Raw genomic sequence first — 13,361 nt, forward strand, 5'->3', positions numbered from 1 at the left:
TGAGAGCACGAGTTAGGACTTTGCGAGAACGGGAGTTCTTGGCTGTGTATTACGCTAGGGCGGGGTATGAGGCGTTCACTGGCTTTGAAGTGGGGTGGAGTGGTAAGCTGAGAATAGGGGGGAGGAGGGATGGTGATGAGGAGACAAGGAGAGGTAGTGTTGGTGGTGGACCTGTTTTGAATCTTAGTCGGGGGAACCTAAGATATTCTGAGGTTGTTTTTTTTTCAGAGTCGCGTTTGAAGAGCCTGGATGAGACAACTCGAAGACGGCAGATGGTACGCGTACTGTTATAATTATTATATATATTATATTTAATATTTTCATTATTGGAGTTTCACCATCCGTTTTACGTGAAGTGGCGTAGTAATACTCTGTGAAAACCTGATAGTCGCGGTGATATGCAGTAGTCGTGAAATATATTTTTTACTAGTGTTTTTCATATCACTAGGATGGTGACACTCCATTGATATTAATACTTGGGCAACTCCGCTCCATCTGCCACCTCCCTGTCGTAGGTTGGATATTCGAGCACACCTCAACTTCATAATGTTGCTGGATTTTATGCAACCGTTCCTACTCAGAGGACTCCGAATCGATCAGGCTTCCTTCGGTGAGTTGGTGTTGTTGTTGGTTGATAAGTGTTATTTCATTTTATTGTTTCAGCACACCCCTGAGGAGATCGACGGCGATTTCTGCAGCTGAACATCAGCACATGTATGAATTGTCGTTTTCGGTGGATAAGAGCTATCTATTGACGGGCTCAACTGTGAATACACTGCCTAGGTTGGGCGCATTTACCAGTGGGAAGAATTCTTCTTGAGATTATCCATGTTAAGCACGGTGTTCACTTCGTCGGGTTTTGCGTTGGGAGTTGAATTTGTATTTTACGCTTTTGGCGACTCGAGCTCTTTCCTCAATGGTTGCGGACGAGAGTGTGGAATTTTAGTGCTTGATACAAAATCCAAGGGAGTCCGCTGCTGCGTGGATCAGCTTGTAGAGTGCGCCGAAGTCGTGTGAAAACGTGTCGTATATAATATATTTCTATAGCATATACTTAGAGTTTCACCAGTGATATGAAAAACATATTTCGCAATTCACCCGTTATCGGCGGTCGCGGAAACATAAACGTTTTATAATTTACATGAAGTATTACTCTACTTCTAAACCGGGTCATCGTGAAACACCAATGTCACACAATGCCAACTATATATCTTATATGATAGTAATAGTTGGCATATATTTATGATGGTAATTTGGAAAAACCCATGTTGACAATATTTAGTAATATGGATTTCAGCTCCTTATTACAGGCCTCGAATTCACCAGAAATTATCTACAGCATCTATTATAGTATAGTCCTACGGGCCGGTCGAAACCACACGAATTCGTTATTCGAAAAAAAAATTCCACCGAAGCGTGTTGAGTATTTTTGTTAGAAACGTATCCTTCATAGTGAGTAACGTGAATATGTCAACAACAACAACAGGGGAGAAATGCCTGCTGAGATATGTGTGTCGAAGTATAGAGTTCCTCACGTTCTTGACCGAGGTAGTAGTGGTATTATGATGTGAAAATGCGTCGCTCCGCTCAGGAGGATTTCGGAAGGCTCATGCAAGTGTGTCGGTCATGTCGACTTGAAGACGGCTCGGTTGAGGAAAAGTGGTTTAGGGCTTTCCACGTGCAGAGGAGGCTATTTGGCATGAAGAATACAACTATGGTGAGTGGGATGAATATGATGATTACCATCGTGTAAGTGTGTGAGTTTGAAGTCCAACATCAACGACAACACGGCTTAGTCGTATCGACGTACGTTAGCTCACGCGAGATTGGTTTTAGTCTACTAAATTGACTTTCATCAAGAGTGAGAGAACTCTCCTCTTTATACCGTAACATTGCATGTTAAGTCGACAAGAGATGTGAAGGGAAATATCTGGCCACATGTAGCAAACTGATGAAGTCTCTAGTGCAGTTAGTGTAAAATGAGATTAAATTTCGGATGTGTAAATGCTCGCTTTCCTCAGCAGCTGAGCTAAGGTATTTTCACAATAATTATAAAAGTTTGCATACAACTTGCGATAGAAGTGTTTTAAAACCAATATGAAATTCCCAAAATTTTGGTATTATCACCGACATATTTGTTTGACCATGTTCATCTACACTGTATGTAGATGGAATAATTCATTTAAAAATATATGAATGGGAAATAGCAAATGAGTGTTTTCTATTCCGGGACTAATGATAGTAAACAAGTTGCTGCTATCATAGTCTCGAAAGGCTACTTTTATCACATCACTTGTTCATAGCAATGTTAACACTATTTATACGATATAGTTTTAAATTGATTCTCACTAATTTCGCAAAATTTTCATATCAACACACTGTATTGGAGTTTCACCACCCGTTTTACGCGAAGTGGCGTAAAACTAGGTGAAAAACGCGATATTCGCGGTGATAGTCTTGAAATATGTTTTGCACCAGTGTTTTTCATATCACTAGGGTGATGAAACTCGATTGTTGTATCTTGCAATCTTGCATTTCCTCAACGCCTTAGGTAATACAACCTCCACCCGGCCTCACTCTCAAGGAGCTCTCCATTATAGCGACTAAGTTGCCCTTATCGTTTGATGCGAAACGTCAAGCACGACGAGGTGGCGAGGACGTTGATTTCACCGAGGATGGTATGTTGAGGTCTCCTGCTGAGAATAGTGATGTTGCTAGTCGTGAAATCTTACCCTCCCTCGGGCGTAGATGTTGTAGATTTGAAATAATAAACTCTGTAATTGTTAGTGAATCTGGCGTGGAAAAAAGGCATCATAGTTTCGAAGGCATACAGTTTACAACACCCTCGGATGAGAATAATGATGTTGTTATGGTTAAATGATGATGGTAATTATATATTGTAACACCCTAACACCAAATAGAATATAAATATGATCGGTTGATGTAGTATAAATATAAGAATAGGCAATACATTTATTACTAATAATATTACCGTTATTGTCTAGATCGAGTGGTGAGGTGTTTGCGTGTCGGTGGTGACCGTTGTGTTACAGCTGATGCCCCGCTAGCAACACCACTACAGCCACAGTTGAGGGATGGGGTAAGGGGGGATCTTTATGGGAGAAAATTACCTTTCTGAAAAACTGTACTTTTCGGATTTTCTTCCCGATTAGTTCGGGACGATTTTTTTTATTTCGTTTTTACATATTCCCGGCCTTACTATGTGAAATGTGGATTGCAAATTTGACGAGTTATGGAAGCTGTTGAGTGAATAAAGCCGTTCTATTTCATGAAATGAGAATCACTTCGCTCCGCTCATTGAGCTTGCGTACGAATGTAGTTAAGTTTTCACAAGAATCTATAAGGCTTTCATGTTGGGAGGAATATTCGTTTTGGAATTCACTCGACAATGTGAAAGTAAAATTGATTCGATATGCTATGGACTTTGTTTTCAAAATTAATTGAAATTTTTCCTCAAATTGAACACGCTGTATTCGAACGATATAACTAGGTTAGTAGTGTTCATGAACAAATTCTGATACCGATATCAGTTGGAATTGGGGAGTTGAGTCGATCATGTGTTACCCTTCCTCTTCGTTGGGAGAATTCGATGATTTCGGGGTCTTCTGCGTGTTCTCATCGGTTATAAAGCTTACACTCAATGAGATGAAGCGCAGTTGGTAACAATTTGACAATACATTATCATTTTTGGTGGTTTACAAGCATGTTGTTGTTGTTGTTGTCGCTGAACCTTTCTTACCATTATTCAAGTACGACGTATAACTATGTGACGCAAGAGTTAAGTTTTCATATAAGGAAAGTAACCACCGATTCACCTTGTGTATGAGCCAACCAACCAAACACATTGAACTCCTGCCCTCATACGTAGGTTCTGGTGGTATCCCCAGTATCATATTATGAAGTAACGATACGCCCATCTGAGCGACCACGTTGGACTAACGCATCTGTGAAGCAATGTGTTAGTGTTGGTGTATGTTTGAGAAGCTGGAAGCAGCGTTCAGGAGGGCAGCAAGCTGGCTGGTGCAGGTGGGCTTAGGGGGAAGAGGTGGCTTGCCAAAACGCCATTTGAAGTAGAACATGAAGTTTGTAGCAGCAGGCTCGAAGCGATCGCCGTCGTGGTTCGAGTGTTAGCTTAAAATTGATTGTGAAAGTAGAATTTATATTTCCCCAACTAGATGATATAGATTCTAAGTTGAAGTAGCCGCTCAAAGAGCAGCCGCCGAATTTTCCTTGAGAAGATCTCTGTGAATAGTGGTTCGATGGCCGATAGTGGGCATCGAAGTAATAATACTATTAACGAAAAAAAGTTTTTATGTGATCGAGAAACTAAAGCATTAACATCGCAACACAGAGAAGGAGCATCGTCGATTGATATTACTCTGAGTCCACTTGCAATATGCTAAGTTGCTATCACCTCGATGGGTAAATGGAAAGGGAATAATTACTATATATAATCTGAATATTGATGGAGTTTCACCCGTTTTACGTGAAGTGGCGTAATACCCGGTGAAAAACGCGATATTCGCACTATGTAGTAGTCGTAGAATATATTTTCCACTAGTGTTTTTCATATCACTAGGGTGAAACTCCAATGATAAAGTATTATAACCTTATTCATATGCACTGCCCTGTTTCGGGAGGGGGGGGGGGGAATATGTTGCAACAACAGTCCTCCGGCACGGGCGTTTTTGTAGTAATCGAGTAAAGCCTGTGTATGTGTTACAGAAGTGTCACTATTTTTACTAGATACAGCTGGGGTCTTCATGGTGATGATGGTAACCTCTTTCACGGTAGTGGCATGCATCATGCTGGTGACGCATTCAGTCGGCCCTTTGGGGCTGGTGACACTATTGGTGAGTGAACACTCGACCCCTTCCTAATGCTACTGTCGTTGTTGTAGGATGTGGAGTGGACTACCGTAACAATACCATTTTCTATACCCTCAACGGGCAACTACTTGGTGATGCATTCTCCTTGCATAGTGTCCCGTTCAGGAGGAGGATGATTCCGATGGTCGGGTTGGATACGGAGTGGTATGTGGAAATCAATCTAGGACAGGAAAACTTCATGTATCGTGGGTTGCCTACTTCTACTGCAACGACACTAGCTGAGCTTGCTGATTATGCGATTAATAAGGGGTGGGTGAGAACGTCTCCGCCGGTGAGGGGTGATGAAAGAATTACTATACGGGGAAGCATCATACGCCGACTGATGCGTGTCACTGGGAGGGAAGATAAAGCGGTCGCATGCACGTTGCAACCGTTGACATCGCAGTTCAGCTCGGATGGCAACGAGAGCGAGAGTTGGTCGGAAGTTATAGAAATGCGTGATGACATTTTTGAGGATGATGTTACTAGTGATGATGATTTATTAAACGATTCTGATTTTGTGGTTGAAGGAATTGATGACGAGTTTGACGACATAGATGAGTTGGAGTACTTTGATATTAATCCTGAGGAGAATCTCGTTGAAACTGTACTTGACACAGACTTGGTGGATTTCGAATTGATACATAACACCCAGTGGGAAGACACGAATATGGTATATGAGAATGCCTCTGTAGATGAGGAACCTCTTGTCATCGAAGATAGCGATTCAGATTACTATGATATTGTGCGCTCTTTTAGAGAGGGAGGGTCTGGGGACTTTTATGGGTCTCGAGCGCTACCTGCCGATTCTGAATGAGGATCTTTATGCAACTTTTACGTGTACTATTGAATTGTCGATGAAGCATTGAAGTGATTAATATTTTGAGAGTGAAAAAGTTGCATATTTCTGTTGAAGATTTAACACACGTCGTCTTTACTTCAAATCGTTTCCAACGTCTTTTCCAAGCCTTGGGAGTAGCGTTTAGAAATTTAATAGAATTCTTCTATGCAATGCAACTAGAAAAATACATGGTGAAAGTGAAGTAGAGATATACGATATTCTGCTGGCGGTTTGCCCAGTGTTGGAGGAATATATATTCGCTTCCTCAGCTGAGCTCAGGAGTTTCCTCACCAATTAGGAGAAGTTTACACTCGAATTTGGATAGAAACCGACAAGAATTTCTGAAAGTTTTCTCAGAGTTTTCCTTATCGTCACCATCACATGTTTGTCGACTGTGTTCGTATTTTCCCATAGTGATCAACATTGTATAATACCGCAGTTTCTCGACAAAGTTTGGTTTCGAAGCTGCTTTCCTTTCTTTGCAACCTGGGTATGCTATATCGAACCTAGTTAGAATGACAATGATTATATGCTCTTGAATGGTAGTTGAAAAAATGCAATTTTATTTTCCAATTTTTCCTTATATTTGGTACCGAAAATATGTAAACGTAGACCGGCAAGTCAATACTCAATAACGCTACCGCTTCCTCCTCATGATTTTCCTCAATGGGAATTTCCCAGAAATGATGGTATGATGAAAACGATAATCATCAACCCTGCTCTTGGATTATTCCACCACTCCAACATCACCACAACCATCTCGTCGTCGTCGTCGTCCAAAATAAAACCTAGTGAGGAGCTAGTGCTGGTGCTGCTGCTAGCCTTGCTAGTGCCTCAGGCCTTGAGGACTCGATACGGGTAGCAATCCCCGACCAGGGTGGTATAGCCCAGCAAATGTGTCTGGATTTCCTCTATGGAGCAGAGAATACTCCGGCAGAGTCTCATCGAGGCCCCTATGTTGTTGGTCGGCTGAGGGGTGGTATGAGTCGTCAAGATGCTGGTATGGCAATGAGGGGGACGGTCGTTGAATCTGTTGTGAAATATCAGTTAGTGGGATAGGACGGGAGATATCCTGGCTTTGATCCAGAAGGTCAGTTATTGTATGAATACGCCATGTTATGGTATGAATATTATTGGTTTTCGTCGTGTACAGCAGCGATCTTTACTCCCAATACACAATCATTAGTAATATTTATATGCTCTTGCCTCATGTATTGCTATCAACTCATTGGTATATAATTATCCGTTGAGAAGAACACTGCAGTAGTTGCTTGTTGGTATTGGACAACTCAGTCGTTAACAAGTGGTCTTCAACTATACAGTAATTATGGAGCATATGTTAGGCTAGTGATGGTATCATAGGAATAAGGACATACACTTCCTCCCACAGGTACCGGTGCCTTCCCAGACCACCTTCAGAGAGGCAACCTGGTCATGGATTCTAATAGGAGTTGGCAAGTGAGATGCTGCCGAAATAGAAACACATGCTTGTCGTTGTTGTTTCTGCGCTTTTCGAACTGGAGCACAATTTGGGAAAATATGCTCATGGTCAACTATATGTGTTGGTGACAATATGGAAATTCTAGGAGGAAATTTTGGGAAATTCTTTATGTTTTCCGTACCCGGAATTGTGAATTAGTGAGGAAGCTCTTGAGCTTAGCTGAGGAAAGCGAATATATATTCCTACTCCAACACCAGTCTAGTAGGTCAGCCTTCGTTGGTGGTTGATGATGTATACCACCTTCACAGAAGGCCTTGAGGAAGGCCTACAGCTCAACGTGACCCCAGCATCAGCAGTGACGTTATCACTATACCACTACTGTCAGGTGGTTTACTACATGAAAGAAGATTTGCTGCTGAGCCCGGCGACGTCGGCTCTCGTATGGGGTATTAGTCGAATTCCCTGGATATTGAAACCGATATTAGCGTCAGTAAACTCGTGATTTTATTGCAGCATAAAATAAGCATAAATATTGTGTCGTATAGTGAGAAGTCCTCACCTAGAAAAGCAAGTGGATGAACAATTTGTAGAGTATATAGTCATTTAGTGACATACAGGAGAAGATGAGGATAATAGCAGCCCGGATTGGAATATGGTTGTTGCGATGCGAATCACATTGAATGACAATACGAGTGAACCATACCTAAGAGGAGCCTTATATGCTCTATGACTAGCATCTGACGAATATGAGGAGTCTAGGTTTTTAATGCTACCAGATTTATATCATCTGTTCATGTGGATTCCTATATCGCTATAATGATAGCTCCAATTCTCGTTGGAATGGCCATCAATTATTGCACGAGTTGTAAGTCTTTGAAAATTTCAATTTAATGTTAGACGTTTCAGACTTTAGCAGTACGTAGTCGTGTCCGTGATGAAATGTATTATCACGGGTAGCATCTTGGTCAAATGAGGTGTTCACTTTTTTAATGCTACCAGGTTTAGATCATTCCATTCTGTGGAGTTAACTGTCTCACCTATGTATATATTAGTTTTATATATTCTTTCATCGATAGATGCCACCCATTGCTCTTGCAATCTCGTGCTGCATCTAGGTGTATTAGTTGTCTCTCCTCATTTATATTCAATCAATACATATACATAATATTACGATTACCATTATAACAATATCATACTCTATATGGTGAAATTGATATATGAATACCCCCTGTCCCTAGTCCTCCGGGCATTCTCGAAACAGGTTCACATCCGATTCTATTCCGATCCTGGGGTACCGTCGCAAGCCATATCTCATCGGCTCGGCAGCTGTCCACGTTTGTAAGGGGTTGAGCAACTTCGAATGAGTATTGCCCTCGTCAGTGTCGCTCGCCCTGCTGAGCGCCTGCCACACTCCTCATAGTATTCTATTACCACTACTTTGTTTGAGTATAAGATCGACAGTACGGGCCTGGACAGCTGCTATCAGCCAGGCGATTTTGGTGATGTTCTGGCGTGCAGTGATGTAGTTAATCAACTTGCAGGTTGAAGACCACCAGGGGAGTGGGAGAGAAGCTATCAATAACATCGTCGCGGACTTCTTCTGGGTTCGCGCTGTTGGTATAGTTATATCGAGTTATGGCACAGGCCTTTTACTGGAAATATTCCGACCACACGTGTGAGACTGTATTGCAATGTGATTGTCTCTATTTTGTATATTGTGATGAGCTCTCTATGAATCATCCAAATGCCGAGTCTTGGTGATAGAAACATATCATTAGTAACAATATTATGAGTGCAAGTTGATAAGCTGAGAACAATGGAGTTTCACCCATTTTACGTGAAGTGGCGTAAAACTGGGTGAAAAACGCGATATTTGCGGTGATATGCAGCAGTCGTGCAATATATTTCCCACTAGTGTTTTTCATATCAGTAGGGTGAAAGTCTAATATTATCAATGCATCGGTCATTTCATCATCACTACTCATATCTTGGCATGGCATAGTAGCTAGGCTAGAGCTCAGTACAGCTGTAAGAAAGGACGGTTGTCGGTGGAAAAGGAGGATCTAAACATTGGAGTTCCAAAAACCCTAGTGATATGATAAACACTAGTGAAAAACATATTTTATGACAACTGCATATCAACGCGAATATCGCCACTCCACGTAAAACGGGTGAAACTCCATTGTTTAGTAAGCATAGGGCAATACACTCATGAAACCACACGGCGTGCAAATCCGAAGTCATTCTTTCTCTTGCCAGAGTCTTCGTACTGTTCTCCATCTTTCCCGCTACGACCTGCGTCACCACCTGGTTGATGCATGAGGATCGGGTCCACGTCGGGACGGCAGGTGATCTTAAATAGTTATGCATATCTAGATCTTCGAGATGGCTTTTATCAATTTGCGAGTAATACGACTATCGACTAAGAAACGCTTCTAAAATGTTGGTGTCAATCGATTCACATTTTTATTATGTATTTTGCATATCGGTTTGGTTTACATTGTATATTCTCTCAATTTGAAAAGGTGTGGAAAGAGGTCAAGCACTGGGGACGGAAGACACCCCGTCGCTTGGCTATCATTTAAGGAAGCAATACAACGAGATAACAGCTGCTCTGGTGAGCTTCTCATACCACAATTTTATCAAATCATGGTCCGAAATATTCAGGGAACCAACAGTACACTTACTGCAAGTCTCGTGTACTTCTTTTTTTACATATCCGGCCCGAATTACGACCAAGCCCTCTACTATTACTATATTGATAAACTCGGCTTCACCCCAGAGGTCATGGGGCAGGTCCAAGTGTTCAAGGGCACGGCTCGGCTCACGGGTTAGGGACACGTTCGGGCTCATTTCGACGGACTGGTCTCTGCCAGGTCCGTTGCTTTATAAATTTTTCCTCTCTCGCGTGGCCTTCAAAACTTTGGTGCAAAACTTGACAATAGTCAGCTTGCCGCTGTAAGTGGGGGACGCGCTTAGTATTACCGATACGGTATGCGACGCCGTATGTTAAAAACCTCTGAAACCCGTCGGAGATCACCCGCCCGCATAAAACGCGGAATTTTTGTGGGGCTGGTTTCGACTTGAACTACCTCTAGTTTCGAAGTGATGTAAGATACCGAGGATATCTAAATAATAATTAACCTATTTCAGCCTATTGTCCAGTAGTACCTTCTGTGTGCGTTATTCATATCTTTCATTGTATCCTTCGCTCGCCATTGGATACTTGTAACCGCCACGAAGCATGCTGGACAATCCCAAGATAGATTTGGGAGTATTATACTCATCATTCCCTAATCGACTGGTATTGAGTTGGTCTACTTCGACACCGGTGAATCTAACATGGTAACAGCTGTAGAACTGAACTCCTCCATCAACGCCGCCTCTACTCGAGAAGATCTTTCCCGGCTACGGTCAACGGCACGTCGTCTTCGGACCAACAATTGTAAAAAGCGCACCGAAATTCAGGAGCGTTTGGCTGACAACGACATTGATGACAACAAGTTGGCGCTATTGGAGACTGAGGAAGCTACGTTAGAAGCAGAGATCATCGCACTCTCTGGCGCCGCTGACAATGCTTCCAGCAAGATCAATGCGTTAATGCGAGAGACCTGCATGGTGAACTCGGCCACTCTATCAGCGGACGACTCCAACAACAACGCCACCGCAACGCCAACCTCTGCTGAGTCAGTTTCTGGTCTAGTCAGAGCCCTATCTTCGGCACTCAGTCGTCGGCCTTACGACTCAAGAACCAAACGAGCCGATATTAATCGTCTCCCTATGCAGGGTCGAAGTCTTATCGATCCCTACCAGCTTCCAGCCCACTTCAGACGATTGGAGAAATGGTTTGCCAGCAACGAGTTTGGTACTTTTGACGACTCGACTAAGGCCTTCGTTGCCGATAAGGAGGTGGAAGCTCAGTTGGTTGAGAAGGCTATAGAGAGTCTCTCCTCTCATCGTAATGTCGCCTCTGAGGCGAACACTTTGGTTGATACCTATGGTGCTACTTGGAACCATCTCAAGAACACGCTCATCGACAAGTTTGCAAAGCCCGAAGACATCCGTCGTGAGCTCAACCGTAAGATATCCCAGCTCACATACAAGGGCCACTCTAATGTCGATGGGTTCATTTCTGAGTTGCGTCAGATCCACACATTGGCGTCTACCGTCAACTCCTCGCCTGAGGACAGTGTTTACTTCATCGACGACATTCTTCGGTGTCTCCCACCTAATGTCCACTCACAACTAGTTCAAGAAATTAATCAAACGGCCAGGATATGTCGACACAACAGCTCCTCGACTTCGAGTCCTACCACTAAACCATGGCAGCTCAAGCTACCCCTAGATGCTCCGTCCGATCAGCACTCTATTTTTGGTATTCTCTCGGACGTGGCACAGTCCCTCTTGGCGTCGACTGACTTTCGAAAGGTGCCACCTGAATCTAACCGTGGCTCTCGTCGAGAGGACATGGGAGACAAGATCTCCAAAGTTAGCGACTCTACTACCAACAGTACCAGAGCACCACCTAGTGCGATAACTGAAGCTCGTCGCCAACACAAGGAGGCCAATGACTGGGCGCGGAAACAGAATTTTGTCATCATCGTCATGGGGAAGGCTCTACGTTCATCCACTCCTACCGACCCAGGTTTCAACAACGCCTCTGACGTGCGATTTCTGGTTTCCCGCCAAGGGAAGCGGTACGGCCTGGTCGCGTTTGACTCCAAAGCGGACGCTGAGAAAGTCATAGCCGAATACTTTTCGAACAAGGACTCATTCACTCTGGTCAAGCCATATGACCCTGACTTCAAGTCAAAAAACGACTCCGGGCGTCGCAGTCAGTAGGCGACTGTCGATTGCCCGTATTATCTATGCCTACTTCTACTGCTCCCTCAGCTAACGCTGTGGGAGCAAACTCTTCCGACCATCTATCACACGATTTGATCGACGACTATGTTGCTGCCGTCGACGAAGGTCGTCATCATCCTGAGATATCTTTCGGCTTATCGCTCTCTCAACCTCACCGTTCAGAGACCAACCATACTTCTGAACTTTTCGAGTTTCGAGGCTCGATCTCGAATCGATTCGGTCCCAGAGGTTATACAATCGATTGGTCCAATATCGATACCGGTAACCGAGAATCGATCTCGAATCGATTCTTTCGATTTAGGGGCGCCGGTTCGATCCAAGGCTCCGGCATTTTTATGTATTTTCTATTTCGAAAAGTTGCGCACAATGGAACCACTGAAACCCGGCACCTGCTCATCCGCGCCCCTAGATTCGTCGCCCCTAAGGTACTCAATCCGCCCCTAAATTGCCCAATCCGCCCCTAAATGACTCGTACCGGCCCCTAACTTTTCAAGCTACCCGAGCGTCCCTGAAGCTTCACTGCAAGCATGTCACGTGGCTTTGTTGACTGCCATGACATCTTGAGGAAAACTCATGTGCATCACGCTTGACCCTGGCCGTCTGAAAGATACATGTTCGAACTTGACCAGCCACTGGCTTGAACGTTTCGAAACCTTGGCCGACGCAATGATCAATCTAGTTTCGCATCGTTGTGTTGAGCCGTGCTATCTACTGATCTTGGCCGGCGGCCAATGGCCGCCCTGAACACGTACTGAGCGTACTGAACTCCACCACGTAACTACATTTATTAGCTAAGCACACTGGTATGGGTCACTGAGACAGAAACTGTGCCATGTATGTCAGTCTCAGAGAAGCTGTAACGATAGCGGATGACTCATCCAACTTTAGAACGCATGTGGCATATTTAGGGGCGGATTGAGTAATTTAGGGGCGGGGCGAAGAATCCGGATTTTTGAACCTATGCTATATGCGATAACTATTAGAGTTATTAGGCTACTTAGTAGCCGCTACTAGGGATATTGAATTTGCGGTGTGGATTATGCTCAGAAATAGTATTTGGATAATCTTCTTCTGAATTACCGAAGAACAATCTCGAGGGTTCGTCGAGGCTCGAGGCAAACGCGCAATCTGACCGAACCCGGGGAATACCATCCTTCCGACCCGGGGAATCGGCATCTGCAGAATATCTGGCTGTCGCCGCAATTGGCAGCGTGCCACAGCAAAGCGATTCGCCTCGGGCGAACAGCAAGGTCGTGCGCGGATATTCAGTATCTCGCTGATGGAGTCTATCCGAGTCAGATAATCAGACAGCCTCCCAGTGCCT

The 13,361-nt window shown here is 43.8% G+C and overlaps 5 protein-coding genes across 5 annotated transcripts in view; all 5 read left to right on the plus strand.

Annotated features, from left to right (window-relative positions):
- The window catches only part of Pmar_PMAR017782 (M protein, serotype 24 precursor, putative), a gene marked incomplete at both ends in the record, with an annotated part of 3,817 nt that extends 3,115 nt beyond the window's left edge, over positions 1-702 (plus strand). Inside the window, 3 exons of the mRNA XM_002776862.1 lie at positions 59-153; positions 229-275; positions 664-702. Coding sequence (XP_002776908.1) covers positions 59-153; positions 229-275; positions 664-702 — 181 coding nt within the window. The remainder of the gene's footprint in view (positions 1-58; positions 154-228; positions 276-663) is intronic.
- Positions 703-3,993: 3,291 nt separating this feature from the next.
- Pmar_PMAR017784 (hypothetical protein) lies at positions 3,994-5,758 on the plus strand (the record flags this gene model as incomplete). Its single annotated transcript, XM_002776863.1, has 5 exons — positions 3,994-4,091; positions 4,768-4,874; positions 4,922-5,163; positions 5,296-5,496; positions 5,585-5,758. 5 exons carry the CDS (start codon positions 3,994-3,996, stop codon positions 5,756-5,758), a joined length of 822 nt encoding a protein of 273 aa, XP_002776909.1.
- Positions 5,759-7,556: 1,798 nt separating this feature from the next.
- Pmar_PMAR017785 (hypothetical protein) lies at positions 7,557-8,509 on the plus strand (the record flags this gene model as incomplete). The annotated part of the gene is made up of 2 exons (XM_002776864.1): positions 7,557-7,657; positions 8,433-8,509. Coding segments are annotated over 2 exons (178 nt in total), but the record flags the coding sequence as incomplete, so codon positions are not given.
- Positions 8,510-9,820: 1,311 nt separating this feature from the next.
- Pmar_PMAR017786 (hypothetical protein) lies at positions 9,821-10,006 on the plus strand (the record flags this gene model as incomplete). The annotated part of the gene is made up of 1 exon (XM_002776865.1): positions 9,821-10,006. One exon carries the CDS (start codon positions 9,821-9,823, stop codon positions 10,004-10,006), a length of 186 nt encoding a protein of 61 aa, XP_002776911.1.
- A 507-nt stretch (positions 10,007-10,513) lies between these two features.
- Positions 10,514-12,013, plus strand: Pmar_PMAR017787 (hypothetical protein; the record flags this gene model as incomplete). The annotated part of the gene is made up of 1 exon (XM_002776866.1): positions 10,514-12,013. The coding sequence occupies one exon, from the start codon at positions 10,514-10,516 to the stop codon at positions 12,011-12,013; it is 1,500 nt and encodes a 499-aa protein (XP_002776912.1).
- Between the last annotated feature and the right edge of the window lie 1,348 nt (positions 12,014-13,361).

Source organism: Perkinsus marinus (assembly GCF_000006405.1).
Source record: "Perkinsus marinus ATCC 50983 genomic scaffold scf_1104296953018, whole genome shotgun sequence".
In the NCBI taxonomy this organism is placed as follows: domain Eukaryota; phylum Perkinsozoa; order Perkinsida; family Perkinsidae; genus Perkinsus; species Perkinsus marinus.